The sequence below is a fragment of the Phyllobates terribilis genome, unplaced genomic scaffold (assembly GCF_046119375.1).
Source record: "Phyllobates terribilis strain yellow unplaced genomic scaffold, ASM4611937v1 Scaffold_5__5_contigs__length_657084704, whole genome shotgun sequence".
NCBI lineage: Eukaryota > Metazoa > Chordata > Amphibia > Anura > Dendrobatidae > Phyllobates > Phyllobates terribilis.
The window spans coordinates 18,295,671-18,323,448 of record NW_027362765.1 but is presented as its reverse complement, the minus strand read 5'-3'; the positions used below and the strand labels follow the sequence as shown (position 1 = coordinate 18,323,448).

Below are 27,778 nucleotides of genomic sequence, written 5' to 3'. Positions count from 1 at the left end.
GTGCCAGCAGGAGCCGCTCGATGGGAAATGTGGCCCAAAATTAAATTCCAGCCCCCATAAATTATTGTCCCTCTTACTATTTTTTTTTAATTTTTTTTAAATTTGTATTATTGCCCCCAATATTATTTACTGTCCCTGTTTTTTTCATTGGTGGCCAGTGGTTACCTATGAAAATTAAATCATTACCTGTTCCCGCCGATCGCCACCTAAAATAAATAAAAAATAAAAACCTACACCTATACTCACCTAGACACCTAATTCCCCGAAGCCATCGATCTCCTGTAATAAAATATAAAATAATAAACCACAACCTTATCCTTACCCCTCCGTAGTAGTCCACGAGTGTCCCACGATGATCTCCAGTTCAGAGAGGCCACATAGAATGTGACCGCTCTGAACCGCCGCCGCCGCTAGAATGATGGGGCCGTAAAGCAGCCCCGTCATTGCATAAGCGGGTTCGCCGGAATTCAGTCCCCGCTGCTCCGGTAAGCTGCTTTACGGCCCTGTTGTACCGTGAGAAATTCCCACGGTACAGCAGTGCCGTAAAGGAGGTCTCCGGAGCTGCGCTGACTGAATGCACTCCGGTGACCTCAGTCAGTGGCTGCCGCTGCCAGAAGCGGACGTGTTCCCGGAAGCGTGAGCTTACAGCAGCCATGACAGCTGTCACCATCTCCAGATGTGACAGCTGTGCATGGGAGATCAGCGCAGGAACGTGGACAGGTAACTATTTTTTTAAGTAAACTAAGAATTAAATAAAATGGTGTTTTATTTAAAATAAAAAATAAATTTTCTGGGTGTATTGTGTTTTTTTTTTAACACTTTGTAGGTTAGTAATGGGGGTGTCTTATAGACGCCCATCATTACTAACCTGGGCTTCATGGCAGCTGGCGCTGTCATGAACCCCAACACTATTACCCCCTGCCACCGCACCAGGGCAGCGTGGAAGAGCGAGGCTAAGCGCCAGATTTGGCGCACAAATATGATGCGCCAAATCTGGGGCGGCTGAGGGCTGATATTATAGCCTGGGAGGGGGCCTACAACCATGGCCCCTTTCTTGGCTATTAATATCAGGTCACAGCTGTCTGCCTAGCCTTTGCTGGCTACAACTTATAGGGGGACCCCATGTCATTTTTTTTGTGGGGGTCCCCCTGTACAATGGCCAGTAAAGGCTAAGCTAACTGCTGCGGGCTGGTATTAATAGATTAATAGCAAGGGAAGGGGCCATGGTTATTGCCTACTTCCAAGACTATAACATCAGCCCTCAACCGTCTGCTTTCCCTCTGCTAGTTATTAAAACTATGCTGGAGCCCACGTTTTTTTTTTTTAGAATTATTTCTTGAACTGAAAGATTCTTGGACAGCGTATGTAGGTTCATTGACTCAAAGCTCCTGCATACGCTGTAAGGTTAATTGATCACATACACATATCCACATTACTACAGATATGTGCTTTGGAATGCATCTGTGTGTGGGTCTCCGTTATGTGTGTAAAATGGCATCACCACTCGTCCCGGAGATTGACGTGTGAAAGAACTGTACAATATAGGTGAGGGGTTGGTATTGTTGTGTGTGGAGATATCGTCATATGTTTTTCGTTTGTTTGTTAGAATGTTTTTTTTTTTTTTTCTTTCTTACTCTTTTATTCCACCCTTTTTTTTAAAAAAAAAAAATATTCATGTTATTCACTATAGATTGAAAAATATCCTGAAATATGGGACAGAGCTAGCGACTGTTATAAAGACAAGCAGAGAAAAAAGGACGCCTGGACCTCTGTCTTGCGGGAAATCTATCCCCAGTGGATCAATGAGGATCGTGATGCCCAAGAGGAAATTAGTAAGTATTGATTTTTACCTTTTTGTTAGATCTATTTTTAATTTAATTTTTGTTGTTAAAGAAGTTAATAAATTGTTTTTGTTTTGTTATTGCAGTGTGTGATGTGAAGAGTCGATGGCGATCGGTCACCGACCGGCTGGTGAAGTATCACCAGTCGGTGAAAAGTGGCGCATCGCCACGTAAAAGAAAATTACCATATGCAGATGAGCTTGCGTTCATGCTAAGCAGCAGGAGTTTGCGGAGGTAATTTCGCAATAAATATTGATTGCAATGTTTACAAAAAAATTTTATTAACAGGGTTTTTAACCTTTTCTTTAAGAACTGAAGGCAACATCAGTGTCCCATCTACACTTACCCACCCAATAACGGAAGAAGAAGAGGAGGAATTACATCCAATTGTCCATCTTGCATCGCCTGAGACATCTGCTTCTGCCAATGATGGTTGTCCCGCAAGTTATTCCGTCACTCAAGTGGACATCGACACCGTTTTGGGGACTGCTGCTCCTGGTCCAAGCGCTGCCGGTGGCTCTACTGGTGATGTGTCGAGGCCCACTGGGACGGGGTCTGCTTCTGCTCGTCCCGTGGCACCGAGAAGGGCGACCAAAAAAAAGTCTAAAAGCCACTTGGGTGCGAGTTGTCTGTTTGAAGCCCTGACAAAACGTACCCTCAGTCTTGTGGAAAGGACATGCCAGGAGGATCCCCTCGATTTATTTGGCTTATCCATAGCTGGCCGCCTCCGATCCATGCCACGAGAGAAGCAGAACATTTACCTTACAACAGCAAATGCTCTGTTAACGGCGATTGATGGGGCATCAGTTATGCCATCAACCCCAGCCATAGTTAATGTCATTCATAATTTATTTAATCCCAGTGTGACTCCACCACCACCAGCAGCAGCATCACAGTGTTTTGTCCAGGTTGAAGCATACCGGCCAGAACAATCCGAAGCAACTTATTGTCGACAAATGGCCCCTGGTGGCTCCTCTTTTCTCAGAGGACCATCCCCAAATGCTAGTTTTAGCCAAGAAATGTTCTCTGGGTACGGCTTTGAGCCCCAATTTCATAACTTATAGGTAAATCATTTACCCCTCCCTGTCCTCATTTTTGGACCCTAGCAAATACAGGCAGTACCTGTAGGTTGGTAGATACTCATTTTTTTTTTATAAAAAGTTAGCAAACACCTTTTCTACTGTCACCTATACCAGGCTTCAGGCGTAGGGGAATGTAATAAAAGGTGTTTAGTTTTATATAATTAAACAGCCTACAGGTTCTGCCCGTATTTTATGGTCCTAAACTGATGACAGGACAGCTCTGCCGTACCCAATGTGTTATTAACAAGTTATGGGCAATGTTTGTCCAAATAAATGTTCACTTAAGTATTTTGTTTTGTGTTTTAAAAATATTTAAATTTCTTCTATATTGTTTATTAAAAAAAAAATTGTTAATCTATGTGTTCATTTTACTTTTCAAGTGTATATGTGTTTTGATTTGGTTTAACTGAAAAAGTGGTCCCCCGATCTGTGCTCACAATAGCGCAGGTCAGAGGAACACTTAATGTTTATTTTTTTTCACCTACTCTACGTGTGTGGTCGACTGTCTACAGTCATTTTAAAATTCGAAGTATACTTTGATATTTTTGACCACAACAAAGTTTTGGATGGATACTACTCTCAACACTGTTTTTTGCTAGTTCTGCTCTTTGCGCAAGCAAATAACAATGGTGAGGGATCACTTTAGCAGACAGTACTTGGGAAGAGCGCTCTAGGTAGTAACGCTAATTTCCAGGCACTGATACTTGTGGGTTGTTCACTTTTGCGTGGACGTATGGTCCTAAAACAATAGTTAAAATGTGGGAATTAAAAAAATATTGGTGACAAATTACAATTTCAACAACATTTATTTTTTATTTTATGAAAACTTTTTTAAACATTTTTCCGATAAAATTGAAGACAGGAAGTTCTTCTTTACTGATGATCAGATCTTCTCTGCTGGTCAGGCTGCTCAACACCGGCATAGGAGTATTGCCATTGCACGGCACCTTCAGCACTCATGAAGTAGTCAGCGAAGGTTTCTCTCACCCTGGCACCAGAGTTGGATGTCCTTCCCTGACCAGAGTTGACAACTGTAATTAATTCACACAGCTGTGACTCCTCATCTTGTTCAGTGCTGTACTCACGAGCATAGTTGTGGAGTACACAGCATGCCTTAATTACAGTGTCAACGGTCTCCGTATCCAACTGTATGGCAGTGTGAAAGATCCTCCACTGACTACACATGATTCCAAAGGTGCATTCCACATATCTGCGTGCACGACTCAGCCGATAATTAAAAATCCTCCGCCGGTCATCCAGTGCCCTCCGTGGGTATGGGCGCAGCAGGTTGGTCTGTAAGGGAAATGCCTCATCCGATACCATCACAAAAGGAACTGGATGTGTGGAACCCGGCAAAGGTCTTGGGGCTGGGAGCGTTCCACCATCTTGAAGAATTTGCAGCCCAATCTGTGATGATCTAAACACCCGAGAGTCCCCTGTACTGCCATAAGCACCAACGTCGATGGCAACAAATTTGTAATGTGCACCAGCCACCGCCATCAGGAACACAGAAAAATACTTCTTATAATTAAAGAAGCGTGATCCTGATCGTGGTGGCTGCTGAACTCTGACATGTTTGCCATCAACAGCACCTATGCAGTTGGGGAAATTGGCCACAGTTTGAAAACCTGCTGCGACCTGCAGCCAAGTCTCCTCGGTTGGGGAAGGCATCACAATGGGCTGCAACTTCTGCCAGATGACGCTACATGTGCACCTCACAATTCTGGAAATGGTGGACTTACCAACCCGAAATTGGAGGTGCAGTGATGTATAGCTCTCTCCTGTGGTCAAAAACCTGAAAAGGAAAAATAGATAATTAGAAAAGCCATAGAAAGAAATACAAGCCAACAGTAATTCTGATTACTATGCTAAAAATGACTGACTATTACAAAATACTATTCCAGCGATCGGCTTATTTTTTTTGGGGGGGGTGGGTTTGGACACACATTTTAGTATTTGTTTTTTCAGATTTTGTTTGCTCTTGAGTTCACACATCAATTCTATTCTGTTTTCATTTTGTGTGTGTGTTTGCCTACGATGTTCGCTCTAGAGTTCACACATCAGTGACCTTTTCAATCTGATCTGTGTGCATGCTGATCTCATGGTAAAGCCAAAATTAGGTACACAGACACAGGGGAGCCATCACCACAGGGTGACTAACTAACTAATCAGTTTCTCCGGTAAGAGTGATGACAGTTTCCAGACATACCGGAGACAAGAGACATAATGATTGCTATTACTTTATTCTTAATTTTTACAGTTGGGGGACACAATACTAACCCCCCATCATGGTCCCTGCTGGTGCTGAGCACAGTGCCAGTAGAGAACCATGATGAGGGCAGCGTTCAGCACCGACTCCTGGGATTATCGATTGAAGTGCTGACTCGCAGAAGTCCGTCCATGTGATCCAGGTGCAGCACACGTAATGCACACAAGTACAACACGGAAAACACACACGACACACGGGGAACGGATCTCTATAACATTTTTTGGGAAGTTGCTGTAGATGTGTACATGTGAAACTGGCTATGGTTGATAAGTGCAGAATTGCTGAGGTGTTTCTATTATAAAAATGTACTATTGTCCTAAATCGGAGAAAAAAATAAAAGCTGAACAACATAATGTGGAAATACTGAATCAATAATTTTTCTGCCCATGGCAGCATATGTTGCTTAGATCTAAAAAATAATAAAAAACATATAACATTCAACTTACCGCAAGGTGTTGAGCAGCCTTTCCTCAGCAGAGATGGCCCTTCGCATTACGGTGTCTTGGTAGTCCAGGTCAAGAGAAATAATGCTTAGCAGACGATCAAATGATGCGGTAATATTCAGACGGCAAAATTGTTGAAATTTTTCCGGAAAACTTTGTAGAAAAAAAAAAAATAGGATTAAAATATAATTTTGTGACAGAGTATACAAGCAAAAACGTTAAAAAAAAAAAGGTATACACGTGTGACCTTAGACTTTATGAACATATATCTTACCTCCTTAAATCCTGGTAAAGAAGATTGAAGTGGCCCCTGTCCGCACGCTCAAGCAAGATAGGGTGCACCCACATCTTTTTGGGTCGTCTTCTCCTCCTTAACCGCTCCTATATAACAAAATAGGTTAGTACACACACTACATACAAATAATGTAACACAAAAAAAGATCTACTTTATATTACCTGCTCAACGTAGTAGTGCATGAGATTTAAGCAAGTCAGCAGCAAAAGGCATTGTCTGCTGCACCGCAGGGGCTGCAATTCCTCTGGCATCTTTTTCTCTTACAAAAAGCAAAATGGTGAAGAGGGGTTGAACTAGGAAATGACATCAGAATTTCTCCCTTTTTTTTTTTTTTTTAAATAAACTTTATTTGGTCTCAAAAACGCTTTAGATATGCAACAAAAAAGCAAGTAAAATCTGCATGAAAAAACGCGTCAAAAACGCGTAAAAACGCGTCAAAAAACGCATGCGTTTTTCTGGCAAGGGAGATGCAGAAACGCCGCAGAAATTTTCTGCTTCATTTCTGCATCGTGGGCACATAGCCTTACAGGCTCTGTGACGAGCAAGATGGTCACCAGAAGGAGTCTTCCATCCACGGAAGTGACTGCCAATGGTTCGGCCAGAGGTTTGGTGGGAATCTGATACTTCTCTACAAGGGACTGAGAAATGAGACTCCCAGCGGCTCCAGAATCCATGTGGGCTTTTTCAAAGAAGCGGGTCTCTCCACAGGAAATAGAAACGGATAGAGTCAAGGACGAAGAGGATTTACTCTTGCCTAGGACGACCTCTCCGAGCGGTCCTAGACACTGGAGTTTTCCGGCTTCACCGGGCAGGAACGGATCAGGTGCTCCTTACTACCACAGTAGAAACAGCTCACCTCAGCTCGGCGTGTTTCTTGGCGAGACTTGACCATCTTGGTCTGGTCGATTTGCATGGGTTCGGGCGAGCGTGCCTGGGGAGTTGCTGGTTGGGAGGCAGGTTTCTGGAAAACAGGAGCAAGACGAGGAAATCTTCTCTCCCGGGTAGTCTCCTTAGCTCGTTCCAGGAAACTGATGTCAATCCGGGTAACTAGTGACACCAGGTCATCCAGGGTGGTAGGAATGTCCCGGCCGGCTAGCTCGTCCTTAATCCGTCTGCAAAGACCCTCCCAGAAGGTGGACACCAGGGCCTCGTTGTTCCAGGCAAGCTAAGATGCGAGGGTACGGAACTGTATGGCATACTGGCCCACGGTGAGACTCCCTTGGCTGAGACGGAGCAATGAGGAGGCAGTAGAAGTCCTTCGTCCGGGCTCATCGAAGACCTTCTGAAAGGCAGTGAGGAAAGCCGGACGATCGGACACCAGGGCATCCGCTCTCTCCCATAGAGGGTTTAGCCATGCCAATGCTTCCCCGGTGAGGTGAGACATGATGAACGCCACCTTGGCCCGGTCGGAGGGAAACTGATGTGCCAGTAGTTCAAAGTGCAGCGTGCACTGGTTCAGAAAACCCCGACATAAGACAGGGTCACCCCCAAAATGAGGAGGCGCAGAGAGCCGGGGTCCAGAGCTGGATGCCGTGGCACTGTTAGGCAGAGGCGCCGCGTAAGCGGGTGCCGCTCGGCTCGAGGCGGACACAGGTGGGACGGACAGCATGTCCAGGCGAGAGTTGACAGACCGCAGGTAGGTCTGGATGGTTTCCTGTTGGGATCTCTGATGAGAAACCTCCTGGTACAGGTCAGCAAGTGAAGGAGCCTGGGGGCCACCGGGTTCCATGGCCCGAGCAAACTGTTATGGATCCGGGTGGTTGAACCTCTGCTGCGGTGCAAGGAGGGACCAGAGGGGCGTAACTAGGTATCAATTCGGACTGACCAAGGTCGCACGGCGGCTTAATCGACTCCGTGAACCAGGGAAGGACCGAGCAGAGGGACCAGGTGCTACTCTGGGCCAGTCCTTATATGAGAGCAGGTGACTCCCACGGGTCAGAAGGAAGGGACTGACCGGTACAGCAGATGAGCACGGTAGGCTGGTAGACGGACTGGCAGACACCACGGGTAACTGGCAGGAGCCTCCAGGTAGGCTGACTGGTAGGCACGGCAGGTAAAGGCTCCGGATAAGCGGACTGGCCAAGCCCATAGACAGACTGGCGGGCTAGGCTGTGAGCAGACTGTCGGGCTGGACTGGTAGTCAGGCTGGCGGACTGGACAGGTAGTCAGGCTGGTGGGCTGGACTGGTAGTCAGGCTGGCGGACTGGGCTGGTGGTCAGGCTGGCGGGCTGGACTGATAGTCAGGCTGGTGGGCTGGACTGGTAGTCAGGCTGGTGGGCTGAACTGGTAGTCAGGCTGGCAGCGGGACCTGAGGGCTGAAGCAGAGTAAGTACACAGAGCTACAACCTTTCAAGGGCACCTCCATTTTGGAGAAGGTGCCTTTTATATGAGAAGTCCTCCGGCCATTGGCCGGGGACTCCTTAGGACGGCGCGCGCAGCCCCTTTAAGAGGGAGGGAGAGCGCGCCCTATACACAGTGCCCGGGAAGCTGCGCGCGCCGGCAGCAGCAGGAGAGCCGGAAGACGCCGGGCCAGGAGCGCGGCGGTAAGGGGGACAGCGTCTCTGCCTGTCTGGGGGCAGAGACGCCGATGCTACATAGATCAGGTAGGGAAGTTAGGTGAACTGGAGGGAAGATGATGAGTTCAGTTTTTTCCACATTGAGATTTTGGAAGCAAAAGGAGAAGAAGGATGATATGGTTGATAGACACTATGGAATTCTGGACAACAGAGAGGTGACATCTGGGCCAGAGAGGCAGATATTTGGGGTTTTGTGTGAAATTATGTCCAATTTGCCTTTTTTCCCTTTGTTTTTTTGTGTTGTTCCAATAAACACAAAGGAAATAAACGTGTATAACGAAACAAGTGAAATTTCAATAATTTTTAGGGAGAAATACTTAATCATCTGGAACAATTTGAAGGGTGCTAAAACTTTCAACCATGACTGTAAGTCGTTAGTAATTTTGGTTATGGTACTTTCGGTGTAGTAGTAGGGACAGAAGCTGGATTCTAGGTTGCCAAAGAATGAGTTAGATGAGATGTGAGAGGAAAGTATAATATGGACGTGCTGTTTGAGGAGTTTGGAGGCAATATGGGATGATAGCTGGACATGGAGGTCGGGTGAAGGGATGGTTTCTTTAGGATAGGAGTGATTGTGGCATGTTTGAAACCAAAAGGAAAGGTACCACAAGTTAATGATAGGTTGAATAGATGGGTTAGGGCTGGGATAAGCATGGTAGTAAGTTTGGGGAGAAGCTGGGATGGGATGGGGTCAAATGCATAAGTGGTGAAGTGCAATTTGGAGAGAAGATGAGTAATCTCTCCTTGAGTGATGGTGGGAAGGAAGGTTATGGGGAAAAGGCAGCGGTCTGTTATACATAGCGGTTGTGGTGTTTAAGCAGTAAAGAGTTGGAGAAGTGGTCGATAAAGTGAGTGGCCAGGCATGGGGGTCAGTATATGACAGCCAGTTGGAGGGAGCGTGAATATAGACTAAGTGCGCTTCAAAAGAAGGGAGGGTAAAGGTGAGATTGGGTTGAAGGTGCAGTTGTTAGAAAGAAGACCAACATCTCCACCATATCTATTGCCAGGGCAAGGAGTGTGGGTGAAGTGAAGGCAAACGTAATGCAGAGCAGCAGGGGAGGCATGTAGGGTGTCAGATATGTTTCATTGAGGCCCAGGAAGGATAATTGTGAAACCTAAAGAGATCGTGAATAGCATGGAGCTTAATGCAGATGGAATCGACATTCCAAAGCACTGCAGAGAAGGAGCGTCAGAGTTGGGGTCAAGGGAATGGGCTTTATGTTGGAGAGATTGCAATAGTTCCTAGTAAGCAGGGAGTGATAGGAGGAAGAAATAATTTGGAGGATGTCAGCTGTGGAGGTCAAGGATTGGGAAATATATTGCCAGGAGTGAAAAGAAGCAGAGAGAGGGAGAGGTGGTGGGAGAAGAGAGAGGGAAAGGAGGTGAGAGGAGAGGCCCGACTTATTTTGTGCTTTAGTAGGATGGATGTGAGGATGAGGAGCAGGTCTGCTGATGAGATCAGGTAGGGGGTAGGAAGGAAGGTGAGATAATTATTTGTTTGGAGAGTGCTGAGCAGGGATGAGCAAAGTACAAAGTTCAGTTCAGGTACCAGAACTGTACTCGAACTTGAACCTGAACACGAACCTCATAGAAAACAGTGGCGAACCGAACTTTGGAGCTTGAAAACCTCTCTCTATCTCTCTTTCTCTCTCCTCTCCAAATTCCCGAACTGTAAAACCGAATTCCAGGAGAAGTCTATGTTTGGAGTTCAGCACTGAACACTAGGTATCCGGAACGAACTCTAAACTTTACATTTCGGATTCGCTCATCTCTATTGCTGAGGTTTGGGGGTAAGGGTTAGTGGAGCAAAAACTGTAAAGCCAGATGTAAACATTAGTGGGAAGCTAAAGAGGTAGAGGCAGGCAGGAAACAAATGTAGCTCTTAGATGGGTCAAAGGAGGGGATGAATTAGGAGACAGGAGCCACTATGAACAGTTTGCTAGTTACACAGCACGGGATGAAAACACATACCAAAGAGACAAATATTCAGGTGTGAACTAGAATCAAAAGGACATTATCAGATTTGAGGGAAATTGTAACCAGGAAACAGTAGACATACAACAAAAAGACAGATACAATCTTTGGAGTATTTGGAATAGCGACCCCACTAACTTGTAGATAGATATGAAGTACGTTGGCCCAGAAAGACTTGATCGTCTGTTAAGTCCACCAATATGTAACATGGCGCCTCTATCAATTATAAATTTAATTATCCTCCTATAATTATAAAACAGGTGGGCTACGTACCAAACCTCCCGCCTCGGGCTACTGACCCTCTTGCCTATAATCTTCTTTTTAGGACCCTGGATCCTAAGAGAGATCTTTCTTCACTGCAGTCTTGACTCCTAAAATGTATCTGGCAGGGTGAAATGAAGAGGACGCCCCCCCTCTCCATGTGACCCCTGACTCCTCCCCTCCTGTGACCTCATCACAGGTCCTGTGCGCACAGAACATCCATATATGTGGTGGCGACTCTGCAGGTGGAGGTATGTGGGGAGTCTCACGTTTGCGTCTATTTCCAATCTCATTAATAATTGGTCACTTTTCCTCCTCATCATTGTCCAGTTTGTGAATAATGGATCGCGCACAGATGTCATCCATATACTGCCATTTTTTTTGTGGATCCATTCATTTGAAGGGGTTGTTCCACCATAAAAAATACATTTAATTAAGAAGAGAACGTGTAAATCATATTTTTGTCATTTACAATTATTAAAAATTATGTTTCATTCAAAATATTACAACCTTTCATCTTCTGGATAGACCCCTCCCGATCCCCCGCATTACTCTAGCTGTGGGCTTTATCCATCCATCTCAGGTGGCCGGGCATCCGCCGTTCTGTTAATCACAAAAAACAGTCCTCCCTGTGCACACATCGTGTGTGTGGTGCTCCCCATGCTCACCCACCTCTAAAGCGCACGTAGTATGATGTCAGGATGATCACACCGATCTGATAGCACACAGATGAAGCAGAGAGATCACACCCAGCTGTCAAACCTCTGGAAGCATGGGAAGCGTCTGCCGTGAATGCGGACAGACATTCTCTTTGATCCACCTCTAATCACGGCAGATGCTTCCCGTACTTCCACAGGTCTGACAGCTGGGTGATCTCTCCGCTTCATCTGTTATATATTGAACTTAACATAACTTTAAACAATTGTAAACTACAAAAAGGTTCTCTGATTACATGTATCTTTTATGGTGACACAACCCCTTTAATTGGGTGAGAATTTGTCTACAAAATATCCCAAAGTGGGACATTTCTCCAACATTACTATCTGGACCATTTGCCTGAAAAAAAAAAAAACAGCCTGCACCCATGCACAATGTTGGCAGGTGCTGGTCAGTTTTTGGTAGTTCACTATTAGAGATGGTGACTGCACCAATATTTGATGGCGCTCAATCAGCCTAATGTTGATTTTTTATTAGCGTTGGATCCTCCCTGGCCTTTACATTTGTAGCTTTTAGCCTGGGAGAGACTTGCCTGATAAATATTGGGTTCAGGGTCCCACGAAAGAATGGTAACCTTGTCGTGGCTGGTGCCAATGTGTGTGCTAAGTAACTTCATTTTATACGTTTATTGTATACATCAGTAATGTTTTTTAAATGCCACATATTCGATGTTCACAGACATCTTAGCACTGTATTGTATTGTTTGTATGTTATGCAGTCATTGCAGCTTGCTCCTATAAACACCTCTTTTATTCTGTTGGGAGGTGCTGGTCAGTTTTTTCTTTAGTAACCAGCACAGTAGAGTCCTGCACAGCACAGCTCCATCAATTGTATAGTGACCGCAGCCATGTACTGCAAATCCACCAACATTCGAATTAATTGAAGCGGCCATTATAGTGCCCTGCGTATGCTATACATTTGATGGGAATGTGTTGTCCAGCTCCAAAACTGCTCTGATCTGGCCACTGTTGGAACCGGGAACAGCTAATTGGTGGGGGTGGGCCAAAGATAGGCTATTAATTTAACATTTCCGGACCACCCCTTAATTGAGCTCTGTCTGGAGGTATGATATGATTGCGGGTGACTGTCTGAATAGTTAAGCTGTAGATTCGCAATTATAGTTGATTTTATTGCATCTGTGCAGAATGTAATTAGCTACGTGACTTCTTTACTCTATAAACTTGTGTAACTTAATAAAGTTTGGAGAACCCTTTATGCTTAAACCTGACTCCTGTGTGTGGGAGTGTTGTTCCCTCCGATTGCACCCGTTCTCCTTTTACAACAACTCAGAATCACAGTGGAGATGAGCTTCAAAATAATGCCCAACCGGTTTTGGCTTCATGAGAGGTCAGATCGACTAATTGAAGTTTGGCTTGAACAGTGCTCCCAAAGTTTACAACAACTAAGCGTATTTTATTACACTGTAACAGGGAGTTATGAGACTTCATCTTTTCAAAATTCATCATGGACTGATGAGATGTTTGCAAATGAATACTTTCCATATTTTATTGGCTGTAGAAAGACTGTTGTTCTGCTTGTTGAGTTCTTTATATTGTTAAATGTGACCCCAAGTGATAGTACATAGGTATCTCTATCCAACCTCCTAGATGTATAGAGTGGTCTATCACATTATTGCTTTATTCCGACATCGCAACTCTAGTAATTATATATTTTATATGGTATTTTGTATTTTTTGACATTGACTCATCTTCTATTAATTCAGGTTCCTACAATATAAGATACTACTAAGTGAGCTACACAAAATTCCTGACCCATCAAGAATGGATATGGACAGAGACAAGTTTGCAGAGAGGATATTACACCTCACCCTAGAGATCCTCTTCCGGCTTACTGGAGAGGTGAGAGATTCTGATGACGTCACATTACATCATTCTTATCTATGGGAATAACAGATGAACAGAACTGGAGAGGTGAGGACTCTGGAAATGTCTGGAGTGAGATTTATTAATGTGTCTCTCCATAACCAGGATTACACAGTAGTGAAGAAGACCTCTAGTGAGCGCTGTCAGGATCCTGTGTCTGAGGGATGGGAAAGACCCCTGAGCCCAATCACGGGGCCTCCACCTCACCCCCTGATACATGAGGACATCAATGACCAGGAGATCCTAGAGCTCACCTACAAGATGATTGAGCTGCTGACTGGAGAGGTGACACTGCTGGGAATGCTGGGACATTATACAATAACGCTATGAAGGGATCTGGGGGATGACGGTATCATTGTATGTGTCAGGTGTCTATAAGGTGTCAGGATGTCACCATCTATTTCTCTATGGAGGAGTGGGAGTATTTAGAAGGACACAAAGATCTGTACAAGGACGTCATGATGGAGGACCCCCAGCCCCTCACATCACCAGGTAATAGACAGGATTGAATACACACGGCCTATAATTATCTGTATGTAAATAATGAATTCAGTCCCTGTATGTTTTTCCTCCAGATCTATCCAGTAAGAGGACAACACCAGAGAGATGTCCCCGTCCTCTTCCACAGGACTGTAAGCAAGAAGATCCCAATGTTCCTCAGGATCATCAGGTAGATGGAGAGAAGGTGTCATGAGATCTCCCCTATGGTGTGTAGATGGCTGTGAAGGTCTTGTGCTCAGTCTTGTTTTATCCACCAGTATTATATGTTTTATACTTGTGTAATGAGAATGGTGGAGATAGCAGGATTAGAGCTGATCATAGATGTGACTTCTCCATCGGTCTGTGACTTTTACAATATTTGTTTCAGGGTGAAGATCTGACCCATATTAATACTACAGAGACATATGTGTGGGGTGATGAGCGGTGTAAAGAGGAGATTCCTACATATGACTATCCAGGTGAGTAGTAACCACTAAATACAGAGAAGTCACATATTCTTCTCTTCTCATGGGAATATATCTATTTACAGTATATACAGTCTCATTTGTCCACAAGATGCTTTCTCAGAAGGATTTTGGCTTACTTACGTACATTTTGGTAAACTGCAGTCTAGCTTTTTTTAGGTCTCTGTGTCAGCAGTGAGGTCCTCTTCTGTCTCCTGCCATAGTGTTTCATTTCATTCATATGTCAATGGATAGTTCGCGCTGACACTGATGCATCCTGAGCCTGCAGGACAGCTTGAATTTCTTCGGAACTTGATTGGGGCTGCTTATCCACCATCCAGGCTATCCTGCGTTGCAACCTTTCATCAACACCACTTCCAGGGAGATTAGCTACAGTGCCATGAGTTGTAAACTTCTTGATTATGTTGCGCACCATGGACAAAGGAACATCAAGATCTCTGGAGATGGACTTGTAACCTTGAGATTGCTGATATTGTTCACCACTTTTGATTCTCAAGTCTTCAGACAGTTCCATTCTCTTCTTTCTGTTCTCCATACTTAGTGTGGCACCCACAGACACACAATGCAAAGATTGAGTCAACTTCTCCCCTTTTTATCTGGTTCCAGGTGTGATTTTCTTATTGCCCACACCTGTTACTTGCCACAAGTGAGTTTGAAAGAGCATCAGCTTACTCATGTACATTGTGGCAAACTTTTTTGTGTCTCTGTGTCAGCAGTGGGGTCCTCCTGGGTCTCCTGCGATAGCTTTTCATTTCATTAAAATGTCGATGGATAGTTTGCACTGACAGTGATGCACTCTGACCCTGCAGGACATCTTGAATTTCTTTGGAACTTGATTTGGGCTGCTTATCTGCCATCTGAACTATCCTGTGTTCCAATTTTTCTCTGCCTTCCACGTCCAGGGAGATTAGCTACAGTGCCAAGGGTTGTAAACTTCTTGATTATGTTTTGCACCATGGACAAAGGAACATCATCTGGAGGTGGACTTGTAATCTTGAGATTGTTGATATTTTTCAACAATTTTGGTTCTCAAGTCCTCAGACAGTTCTCTTCTCCTCTTTCTGTTCTCTATGCTTAGTGTGGCACTCACAGACACACAATGCAAAGATTGAGTGAAGCATCACATGCTTGAAACAAAGTTGTTTACCCACAATTTTGAAAAAGTGCCAACAATTTTGTCCAGCCTATTTTTGGGGTTTTGCGTGAGATTATGTCCAATTTTCCCTTTTTTTGTGTTTTTCCAATACATACAAATAACAAAACATGTGTAATTGCAATAATTTTCTGGGAGAAATACTTCATTTTATGGAACAATTTCAAGGGTGCCAACAATTTCGGCAATGACTGTGTATGTATACAGTGAGTATACACGTCACCAATTTTCTAAGTTAATCTATTTCTAAAGGTGTTACTGACATGAAATTCTCACCAGATGTCGGTAACCACCCATTCAATCCACACAGGCAAAGAAATCAAACCATAGATGTCCATAAATTATTTGTAATAATGAGAAATGACACAGGGAAAAAGTATTAAACACATGAAGAAAGAGAGGAGCAAAAAGCCATGGAAAGTAATGACATCAGCTGAAATCTATCAGTGATTAGAAAGCAATCCTGCTACTTAGTGAAAAATAATATCAGCTGGTTCAACAGATGGCCTATAAAAAGGTGTCTCCTTACCAAGATGCCGCACAGGAAACATCTAATTATGGGTAAAATCAGTGAGCTGTTTCAAGAACTTTGCAACCTTATTGTTCAAAATATACCGAAGGCATTGGTTAAAGAAGAATTTCTAAACTACTGAAGACTCCAGTGAGCACTGTTGGGGCCATAATTCGGAAATGGAAAAAACATAATTTCACCATAAACCGGCCACGACCAGGTTCTCACCACAAGATTTCAGACTGAGAAGTGAAAAGAAATATCAAAAGAGCTGTCCAAGAGCCAAGGATTACCAAGGAGAGCTACAGAAAGACTTGGAATCACCAGGTATAATTACTTCAAAGAAAACTAAAAGTATATGCACTTAAGCTTCATGGCCTGTATGCATACTCACCACACAAGACTCCATTGCATTGCTGAACAAAAAGCATGTTCAAGCGCACTTAACGTTTGCTCAACAACATTTAGACATGTCTGTGAAATACTGGGTGAATGTAGTCTGGTCAGGTGAGACCAACATTGTACTCTTTGGATGTCATATTACACATTGTGTTTGGAGGCCAAAAGGTATTGCATATCACCCCAAAAACACCATACCAACAGTGAAGCTTGGAGGTGGGAATATCATGATGTGTGGCTGTTTTTCAGCATATGGCACTGGCAAACTTGACATAATTTAAGGAAGGATGAATGTACCAATGTACCAAGACATTCTTGATAAAAATCTGCTGCCATCTACCAGGATTATGAAGATAAAACAAAGGTGGACATTTCAGCAAGACAATGATTCCAGACACACAGCCAAGGAAACTATCAGTTGGTTTCACAGATAGAAAATAAAGCTGCTAGAATGGCCCAGCCAATTATCAGACATGAATCCAATAGAAAATTTATGGAAGGAACTAAAGCTTAGAGTTCATAGAAGGAGCCCATGGGACCTTCAGGATTTTAAGAGTGTTTGTGGGGAACAATGAGCCAAAAATCACACCTGAACAATGCCTGAGACTAGTTTTTCCATACAGGAGGCGCCTTGAAGCTGTCATCACCAACAAAGGCTTTTGAACAAACTATTAATCAAATTTCAGTAAGCAAGTTCAATACTTTTTCCCTTTGTCATTTCTCATTATTACACAGAACTTAATTTATGGACATCTATGGTTTGATTTCTTTGCCTGTGTGGGTTGGATGGGTTTTTACCGATATCTGGTGAGAATTTCATGTCAATAGCTGGTTTAAAAATATAATTACTTAGAAAATTGGTGACGTGTTCAATACTTATTTTACTCGCGGTATACATAGTAGAGAATATTTACATACAGTACAGTGCACTATACATATGTGCTTAGTCATAACTCATTTTTAACCAATAAATAAAAGCTGGGTGACACATCTCTCTAACAAAAAAAACACGCGAGAAAGAGATAACACAAAAGCATTAGCTGCCCAGCGTATTCTCATCACCAGGGGCTCTAGTGAAAACTCGGTAGACACTTAGTCACGCCCCTCCAGGGTAAGCCCGAACCGTGGTACAGTGGGTCCAAACCCATCAGCATTACCCTGTCAAATGCGGGGGAGGTGGCTATTTTACATAAGGCGATTTATAGCAAACAGAATATGAAAATCCTATCGGAAATTGTCAAAAATTTCTACTGATGATTTCAGTAACACTCTACTTGGTTTGGCATAAAAAGGGATAGACAGTAGAGTTCTAACTAAAATCCAAGGTGAACTTATAACACCAGACAATCCAATAAGTCTTGTTTTCCACTCATTTCCAAAATTGCACAAGTCAATCTACCCACTTCCTATGCCAACCACAGTCACTGGAATTGGCTCTTTAAACTATAATCTGAAAGACATCACTGGTTTTCCTATATCGTGTACGGGAAAACGGGAAAAAAATTACAAGTGCAGTGAAATTGCAAAAAAAGTGCAATACCACAGATGTTTGTTTTTTTTACCACATTCACTGTATGCTAAAGCTGACCTGCCATTATGATTCTCCAGGTCATTTTTCGAGACCTGTAGCGTCTCCATTTTTCGGGATCTGAGGCCGGGTGAGGGCTTATTTCTTGCGCACCGAGCTGACGTTTTTATTGATATCATTTTGGGGTAGATCCAATGTTTTAATCGCCCGTTATTGCATTTTATTGCAATGTTGCGGCGACCAAAAAAAGTAATTCTGGCGTTTAGAATTTTTTTCTCGTTACACCGTTTACCGATCGGATTAATTTTTTTTTTATATTGATAGATCGGGCGATTCTGAACGCGGCGATACCAAATATATGTATGTATGTTTTTTTTTTACTGTTTTATTTTGAATGGGGCGAAAGGGGGGTGATTTAAACTTTTAGATTTTTCTTTAGATTTTTAAAAACATTTTTTTACACTTTGTGCTTGCTTCAATAGTCTCCATAGGAGACTAGAAGCAGCACTTATCTGATCGTTTCTGTAACACACAGGCGATGAGCAGATCGCCTCGGTGTAGCAGAAATGCTCACTTGCTATAAGCGCCGACCACTAGGCGGCGCTCATAGCAATCTGGCCATGACAACCACAGGGGTCTTTTGCAGACCCCAGGTTGTCGTGCCAACCCATCGGTGACCCGCGATCATGTGACGGGGTTACCGATGGGCGGAGTAAGTGACGCCCATCCAGTTTGCGCGAGTTAAATGCTGCTGTCAGAGATTGATAGCGGCATTTAACTAGTTAACAGACGCGGGTGGATCGAGATTCCACCCTCGGCTGTTGCGGGCACATGTCAGCTGTATAAATCAGTTGACATGTGCCCAGTTCAGTGCGGGCTCAACGCCGAAGCCTGCGCTGAACCGGGGGTTATGACGTGGTGCGTACTATTACATACCATGTCATAAAGGGGTTAACATTGGGACACGAAAATTTTAAAATTACATTTTTTTCCACTAAAATGGGGCTTTAGCACCAAATAATTCATTTTCACAATGGGTAATACCACAAGCGCATAGACAACACTTTCAAAGGGTTCTAAAAGCTGCCAAAACCGCCCAAATTAGGGGCAGACACCAGTAAAAATGGCATCAAATGACCCACAGTCGAAATTTTAAAATGGCACAGCAGTAGTCAGTCATGGGCCATGCATGAGGTATCAGGGTCTGGGTCAGCATTTACAGCTTTGAATTGAACTTCAAAAATTAAAATTACATGGGTGAGGGATCGGTGTAGTTCTGCTCTGCTGGGAGCCCTGATACCTCATGCAACAGCTCAACCTGCTTTTCTGATCAGCCACACTCAGGTGGCACAAACATCAGTTTCATAGAGTACTATTGGTAAAAAAAATTAAAGATATTAACACAGGTAGTTGACTGAAAGCAAGTGAAAGCCTGCCGGTCTGGGAGCTCTACTGCTACAGGCAACACACATGAAGGAGACCCAACTTGGAGTCTCCACATTTCAAAAAAAATTATTGCCATACACCAGAAGTAGTATAATGGGAACTGACACCCCTTCCACTAGAGAAAACACACCAGATGGAGACCCAACCAGCAGTCTCCACATTTCAAAATATTATTGCTAACATCAGCAACAGTAGCAACAGCAGTCACAGAAGCCACGACAAAGGTGTCACAGACTGAAATAACGCGGGATCAATGTGTAGCACCCTGAGGATTCGGCTGCTACAGGGGTATTGCACCTCAACCCAGAGGTGTGATATTCCACTCCCGGGTAAGGATGGAGTGTGGAACTGAGCTCAGATAGACCGCATGCACTACATACATCCCATTCCAGAGGAGCAGGCCGACGGTACTCCCACTTAGAAATGTGCAGGTACAACCGAGCCTGTTCCTGGCTGGAGTGGGAGGGGGGTGGTACATCCCATGTAGTGTAGGGGCAGATAGGGGGAGCAGCCTGGGTAAAGATAGGAGCTCATTGGGTGCTGGTCACCTGAGCTCACACATAGAGGGATATATAAGGAGGGCACCAACTGAGATCAGGGTCAGTCAGCTGCAGAGGACAAGTCAGACGCAGAGAGTCAGAGGCAGAGAACAAGTCAGCTGCAGAGGAGCAGACAGCAAGCAGAGAGAGGAAGTCAGCCTGCAGCAAGAGAGAGACCCTGAGTGAGAGAGGAGCAAAGAAGGAGTACCCAGAGGGGGAAGACTGAAGGGACCCAAGAACCCAAATTAGAGCACCGGGTGAGGAGTCAGCATCAGGGTACCGGAACCCAAGCTGGTGGGGGCAAAAACAATCCCCAGCCAGAGACCGGAGATCGTGGGCAGCGTTTGCCACGGTCACCCACCACATTCACCCCGAAGGCAAACCACATGAAGGGTCAGGGAACCCAGGGCCAAGGGTGTCCCAACAGAAGGCCCGAGGGAGCTGGACCTAGGTGAATCACTGGTGGGGACGGCTGAAGAAAGGACAGAGGGAGAGCTCAGGGCCACGCTCTGGACTTGTTTGGGGGTTGGCTGGATCCAGGACCTGGTGGACGCAGCACGGCTCGGGTGGTCACTAGCAGCTGGAGTGACCAGTACAACATCTGCAGTAAGTAAACACCCTTAACTGCACAACCCGAGTCTGTCTTCATTGCCGGCTGCATCGCACCACCACAACCCCCATCCTCTGCGCCTGTCCCCTCTGAGGCTATACCCCTCCCGTTGGGGGTTATCTCACCAAGCTGCGCACCCACCATCAGCCTCAGTGGACCCTGCTGCAGCGGCGGCCACAGTGACCGCATCACAACGGGTGGCGTAGTCGACACAAAAGAACTTTAGTAACATCTGTAGAACTGCCACATCACACTGAGCTTGACGCCCTGGGCACGGGGCCGGGTCACAGCCGCTCGGAGACTACAACCCCCCATCTGATCCGGTGCCGGGTATTCCCCTCAAAAAGGAATATGTCCCAGGGGGCGCGTCAAATGCAGTACACTAAAAACTATACCATCGCCTAGTCTGCGATTGGGGTGCTAAAGTCCTTGGAGATCCATGACTTGTTCCTCTTGATGAAAATTAGGCAGTCTACGCTTTCAGGGGACAGCGGGATGCATTTATCCATCAGAACACCACCGGAAGTATGGAAGACACGTTCTGAGAGAACACTGGCTCCCGGGCCAGGAGAGCTCAAGCTACTCTTCCATTATTGAAGACCAAAATGCAAAAGGGTCCAAACCCTCCCTGATGCCATTGATATTGAGTTTGAGATACTCCTGCACTATCCTTTCCAGTCGTTGACTATGTGTCAGACTGGTCTAAAATATGTGTGAAACGACTCACAGAAATTTCTCCTGCCACTTGCACTGCTGCTGCTGCTGCTAATGTTTTTGCGTTGACGAATTGAAGATACTAGGGTTGGAAGTCTACAACTGCGATGCATACTGTGTGCCTCACTGCTGTCTTGGGGAAAATCACTCTTTAAAGTTGTCTACAAGCGTGTTTCGATACTCCAGCATGTGTAAGTCCCTTTCAAGGGTGGGAAGCATCTGGCAAAATTTACTCTTGTACCATGGATCTAACAGAGTGGCAACCCAGTAGTTAGCACTATTTTGAAGCCTAGCAATACGGGGCTCATGTTGCAGCTAGTGCAGCAAGAAGACACTCATGTGTTGGGCTCTTCCATGAGGTTCAAGCCCATGATGTGTTGATGGTGGGATAACACTGATGCTTCCTTCCTCTGGGGATCATTATCCTCTTTATCTCCTCACTGTTGTGCGCCCTTCACCTCTTCCTCCTTGTTCTCCTCCATTTGTTCCTCGGCTGTCACGAGTGTGTCAGCAGTGACAGACAGTCGCCCTGAAGGTGGTTCCAGGAGATCTCTACGTTTGGAATTACAGACATCTTCTTAGAGGCTGTCTCTAGGACCCAGCGGCTACCATTCTCTGGCTAATTAGCACCCTGTCTGGGTATATAAATACCTGCTGTGTTTCAGAGGGAGGTGCCAGCAATATTCATTCCTACTTGTGAAGGCTTTAGCAAGAGAAGTACTTTGTCCTCTCTGGAATTTTAGGACATGTGCTCATTTGTCTGGAGTTTGTCTAAAGCTAAGCAATTTCCCCCTGTTTGTCCACCCCTGTTGTCTATAGTGTTTAGTGGAAATCGACTAGTGCTCATCTTCTCCCTTCCCTAGCCTTAGCCATACGCCAGGGAAAGACCGGGTGAGGCACGTTTGCCGCGAGTGGTGAAGAGCCAAAACAGGGACGTTAGGAGAGACAGGGTGACACTAGATCAACCTAGGAGGTCTCCACTTCCCCCCTTTCCCTAGAGTCTGGTCTCCCTTTCCCTCTTCCCTTTGTGTTGCACTAAGTCTTTCCCACACCTTGCGTGATTATCACCGGCCGAGCACATTTTGAAAATGAAAAAAAAAAAAAACACAAGACTGACACTTTTTTTTTTGTTTTTTCCCCTTTGTGTGTTTTGGGCGTGGACTTTTTTTTCCCTTTCTCCCTTGGTATGGGTACTGTGGCAGAGCTCGCAGAGCAGTTCTGCTGTCTGTCCCTGGAAGTGAATGACCTCCGCTGTGAGGTTCGGCAGCAATATCAGCGGCTACTGGTCGCTAATGTGGGGGTCTCTGCAGGTAGGCCTGGCCAGCCTGAACCCAAGGTTGCCCTCCCGGACAGGTTTTCAGGAGGTAGGGACAAGTGTTTTGCATTCAAGGAGGCCTGCAAACTGTATTTTAAACTTCGTTCTTACTCCTCCGGAAATGAGGAGCAATGGGTTGGTATTGTGATCTCTCTACTGCAGGAAGATCCTCAGTCGTGGGCGTTTTCTTTACCGCAGGACTGGGTTTGTCTCCAGTCTGTGGAGGGATTTTTCGGGGCTCTGGCCCTCATCTGTGATGACCCTGACCGAGTTGCCTTGGCTGAGTCTAGGCTACATCGCCTTCAGCAGGGGAATCGGTCAGTGGAGACGTACAGTTTGGAATTCTGTAGATGGGCAACGGATTCCAAATGGAATGACTCAGCCCTTAGAAGTCAATTATGTGAGGGGCTTACTGAAAGGTTGAAAGATGCCTTGGCAGTATATAAAACCCCTCAGTCCTTGGAGGCTGCTATGTCGTTGGCCATACGTCTTGATAGACGCCTTCGGGATAGATGGGTGAGACCACCTTATCCAGGGCCTTCTTGCCGGGGTTGTGTACCTCTGCCAAAGGAGCGGTCTGGGGGTGAACCAGTACTGGGGGAGGTGGAGGAACCCATGAAGTTAGGGGGTGTCTCTACATAATACATCTCCTCGGAAATTCGCAAGAAAAAAGGCGTATGTTTTTTTTGTGGGAAAAAGGGACATTTTGTTGGGACCTGTCCTTCAATTCCTAAACAAAAGGAGTCTCAATTAACTCTTGGTAGTCTGGAGTTGGATGAACAAGGGGTGCATTTGTTACCAACCTGCAGTTCCCACTTTGTCCTGTCAGCAGAGGTGGTGCTAGAAAGCAAAACCGAGAAAATTGCTGTGTTTGTTGACAGTAGAGCCGGAGTCAGCATGGTTGATGCTGAGTTTGTGAAAACTCATGGGCTTGCTTGCTGTGCTTTAGCTTAACTTTTTTCCTTCTTTGCCATTGAGTCGACGCCTCTTGCACAGAAAGCATTTACTTATTTTGTACATAATGTAAAATTGAGGGTGGGGTCAGTTCATTGTGAAATAATCCCTTGCTATGCCCTGGACAATCTTCCCACACTGATTGTTTTGGGTATTCCTTGGCTTGTTAAACATAATCCGTTGGTGCATTGGCAAATCGAGGAGATTATTGAATGGGGAGAGTACTGCCATGAGAACTGTTTAGATATTTCCCTTGCTACTGTCTCTATGGAAAATTACCTGCTTTTCTCTCTGGTTTTAAGGAAGTTTTTTCTGAGAGGGGGTGTCAGGATTTGCCTCCTCATCGTGCTTATGACTGCCCTATCAACCTGACCCCCGGAGCTAAACTATCGAAATCCAGACTGTATAATCTTTCTGGCCCTGAGAGACAAGCCATGAAGGATTTCATTGCAGAAAGTCTGGAGAAGGGACATATCAGACCCTCACCTTCGCCCACGGCGGCAGGGTTCATCTTTGTGAAAAAAAGATGGCGGTCTACATCCCTGTTTAGATTTCCGGGAATTAAATCAAATTACCGTGATCCATACCCTCTTCCTCTGATTCCTGATTGGTTCAGGAGCAGCCCCTTCCCTGCCTGCCCCCACAGCCACCAGAGTCACCCAGTGCCCAGTCAGCAAGATGTAACACCCCTGGCCATGCTTGCTCGTCCAGGTGTCTGTGGTGAAATGCACCCTATGAGATATAGATTTTTTCAAGGAATGGGTGATGTTGTCTACGAGATGCTGGTGTAGCGCAGGCACAGCTTTCTTAGAGAAGTAATGGCAACTGGTATTGGGGGACTGCAACAGCCATCAGCTTTCGGAAATCGTCTGTATCCACCAGTTGGAAAGGCAGCATTTCCGTGGCCAACAGATTGGAGATGGTGGAATTCAATCTCTTAGCTTTGGCATGTGTAGGATAAAACAATCTTTTACGTGACCACAACTGCGGGACCGAGGGCTGGCTGCTGTGCTAAGAGAAGGTGGAGTGGGGTGAACACGACAAACTGCTGGACAGTGAGGTGTAGGCAGAGATGTTACGGCGGATTGGGAAACATGTGGTGTGCTCGGTGAAACAAAAACAGCAGGCGTGTCCACTTCCTTAACAGCTGACGGGCTCTCACTCACCCCGACTGTAGCGGGTAAACAAGTGGAGGTTGTGCGGATGGGGACCTGTCTGACACTTGCCACGGTGACAGAGGAGGAAGAAGCAGGAGATGCGCTTGATGGGGCCGAGGGTTGTTGGTGAGGCCCGCTAGTCCGCATTTTATTGAAGTGAGATTCCCAGACTAAGGAATGTTGATCACACTTGTGCCGGTTCATGTGTGTTGTTGTCAAATTATTGCAATTTTTGCCTCTAATGAGTACAAAATTGGCAGATAATATCAATTGGGTTATCCTTTGTGGTCTTAAAAAAGGCCCAGCCTAGGCAACCCTTGCCGCCCCTGCGAACTGCAGACCCGCAACTGCTGCTGGCCACAGCCACAGTTGTAGCTGAGGATGCAGTGGTTGTTGTGGTTGCATCACTCCGTGTCTGTGCGGGAGGCCGCAACGTAACCTCCTTGTCTTCCTCCTCCTCCACCTCCTCTGCTGGGCTACTCAGCTGCATGCCTCTTGGTTCACACCAGGTGGGATCTACAACCTCATCGCCATCCTCTCTGTCTCCCACTTCTCGCCCTGAGAGCCACCCTCCTCCTATTTTTGCTTTGACAGCACAGTACAGTCCACGTGCACCTCAGGTATCTGAGTCTCATCAGGATCACCTCCTTTCCCCGGGGGTTAACGTCTGGTGACAAGGGTCAGAATTCTGCTCAGACCCTACTTCGTCTAGCCCTGGATCCAACAGAAAAAAATTTTGGCCATCGGTGCAGATGTTTTCCTCCTCTTGAGTCTGTGAATCTTTGGAGCAGACCTCTGATGCCCATGGTATAGAATGTGTGACCAGCTTTGCAGACTAGCTCATCTGTGGTTCCCTACAATCAGTTGGCAGGTTGAAGAGTTGTGACACGGGGGGAAAACAAGGGTAATTGGGGTGCCACCTCTGAGGACTGTACTGTGTGTGATGTTGAGGTGGATGAAGAGGAGGAGAGGCAACTTGATGCAGCGCTTGCCCTCCACTGCAGCACATGCTCTTTCTGGCCCTCATCTACAAGGCATACTGCTGTGGGGCTGCCAAAGAAAGGGAGTGGAGTAGCCCACTCAGTAACAGAAGTTGTCAGTTGTATTTGGAAAGGATGTGATGGTGTTTGTTCAGTAGAGCTTTCACTAACATTACCACCTACCCCACGTACACCTTAAACACCATGCCTATTCCCCCTGACATCACGACCTCGCTTTTTCCCACTCATGTTGTATGTACCCTTCCCCTCTTTTAACCAGCTGTTTAACAAACCTATGCCCAGACCAGTCAGTCACCGGTCACTAAATTACCAATCAGTATTTATTTGCTCAGATAGCATGCTACTAGCAACACAAATTGAGATTTTCAGTGAACTTCAGTTTTTAATGTGAACTCCTGGATGGAGCAGAATATCAGCACAAAATAAATAAAAGCTCAAATGTGGCCTAGTTTCTGTAGCACGGTAGTATCAGACACAAATTGAGATTTTCTAATGTGAACTCCTGGGTGGATCAGAATATCAGCAAAAAAGAATTAAAAGATCAAATCTGGCCTGGTTTCTGTAGCACAGTAGTAGCAGAAAGAATTTAGATTTTCTAATGTGAACTCCTGCCAGGCCAAAAAAATTACCAGCATCAAATCTTTCTATGCACAAATGTGGCCTTATTTCAGCGCCACATTATTAGCAGAAGAAATTTAGATTTTGCAATGTGAACTCCTGCATGGAGCACAATATTAGAATCATAGAATCATAGAATGGTAGAGTTGGAAGGGACCTCCTGGGTCATCTGGTCCAACCCCCTGCTCAAAGCAGGATTCACTAGATCATCTCAGACAGATGTCTGTCCAGCCTCTGTTTGAAGACGTCCATTGAAGGGGAACTCACCACCTCTCGTGGCAGCCTGTTCCACTCATTAATCACCCTAACTGTCAAAAAGTTTTTTCTAATATCTAATCTGTGTCTCCTCCCATTTAGTTTCATCCCATTGCTTCTAGTCTTTCCTTGTGCAAATGAGAATAAAGATGATCCTTCTACAATGTGACAGCCCTTGACATATTTGTAGACAGCTATTAAGTCTCCTCTCAGTCTTCTTTTTTGCAAGCTAAACATTCCCAAATTCTGCAACCGTTCCTCATAGGACATGGTTTGCAGACCAGTCACCATTCTGGTCGCTCTTCTCTGAACTTGCTCCAGTTTGTCTATGTCTTTTTTAAAATGTGGTGCCCAAAACTGTACACAGTATTCCAGATGAGGTCAAACCAAAGAGGAGTAAAGTGCGATAATGACTTCACGTGATCTGGACTGTATGCTTCTGTTAATACATCCCAGAATTGTATTTGCCTTTTTTGCTGCTGCATCACACTGTTGACTCATGTTCAGTCTATGATCTATTAGTATACCTAAGTCTTTTTCACATGTACTGTTGCTTAGCTCTATTCCTCCCATTCTGTATATGCTTTTTTCATTTTTATTGCCCAGATGTAGTACTTTGCATTTTTCCCTGTTAAAAACCATTCTGTTGGTTGCTGCCCACTGCTCCAGTTTATTTAGGTCTTTTTGAATCCTCTCTCTCTCTTCTCTAGTATTAGCTATCCCTCCTAGCTTTGTGTCATCAGCAAATTTAATCAGCTTACCCTCAATTCCTTCATCTAAATCATTGATAAAGATGTTGAACAATACAGGTCCCAGGATGGAGCCCTGTGGTACCCCACTTGAGACATTCATCCAGCTGGATGTGAAGCCATTTACAACCACCCTTTGAGTCCGATCACTAAGCCAGTTATGAATCCACCTAACAGTTGCCTGGTCCATTGCATACTTGGTCATTTTTTCAATAAGGATGGTGTGAGATACTTTTTCAAATGCTTTGCTGAAGTCAAGATATACTATATCTACAGCATTTCCCTGATCCACCCAGTCAGTGATTCTGTCATAGAAGGAAATTAAGTTAGTCTGACATGACTTGTTAGTTACAAACCCATGCTGACTCTGGTTAATCACTTCATTCTTATCCATGTACTTACATACATGTTGTTTAATAATTTGTTCAAAGATCTTTCCTGGTATAGAAGTCAGACTCACCGGCCTATAGTTCCCTGGGTCCACCTTCTTCCCCTTTTTGAAGATAGGAACAACATTTGCTCT

General features: G+C 45.1%; 1 protein-coding gene across 1 annotated transcript in view; it reads left to right on the top strand.

The window, feature by feature from the left end:
• Positions 1 to 27,778, top strand: part of LOC141270845 (uncharacterized) — a 75,203-nt gene that overhangs the window by 29,894 nt on the left and 17,531 nt on the right. Inside the window, exons 9-17 of the mRNA XM_073680942.1 lie at positions 1,691 to 1,832; positions 1,928 to 2,075; positions 2,152 to 2,366; positions 10,911 to 10,992; positions 13,182 to 13,317; positions 13,447 to 13,626; positions 13,710 to 13,833; positions 13,917 to 14,011; positions 14,210 to 14,300. Of these exons, the coding sequence (XP_073537043.1) occupies positions 1,691 to 1,832; positions 1,928 to 2,075; positions 2,152 to 2,366; positions 10,911 to 10,992; positions 13,182 to 13,317; positions 13,447 to 13,626; positions 13,710 to 13,833; positions 13,917 to 14,011; positions 14,210 to 14,300 (1,213 nt within the window). The remainder of the gene's footprint in view (positions 1 to 1,690; positions 1,833 to 1,927; positions 2,076 to 2,151; positions 2,367 to 10,910; positions 10,993 to 13,181; positions 13,318 to 13,446; positions 13,627 to 13,709; positions 13,834 to 13,916; positions 14,012 to 14,209; positions 14,301 to 27,778) is intronic.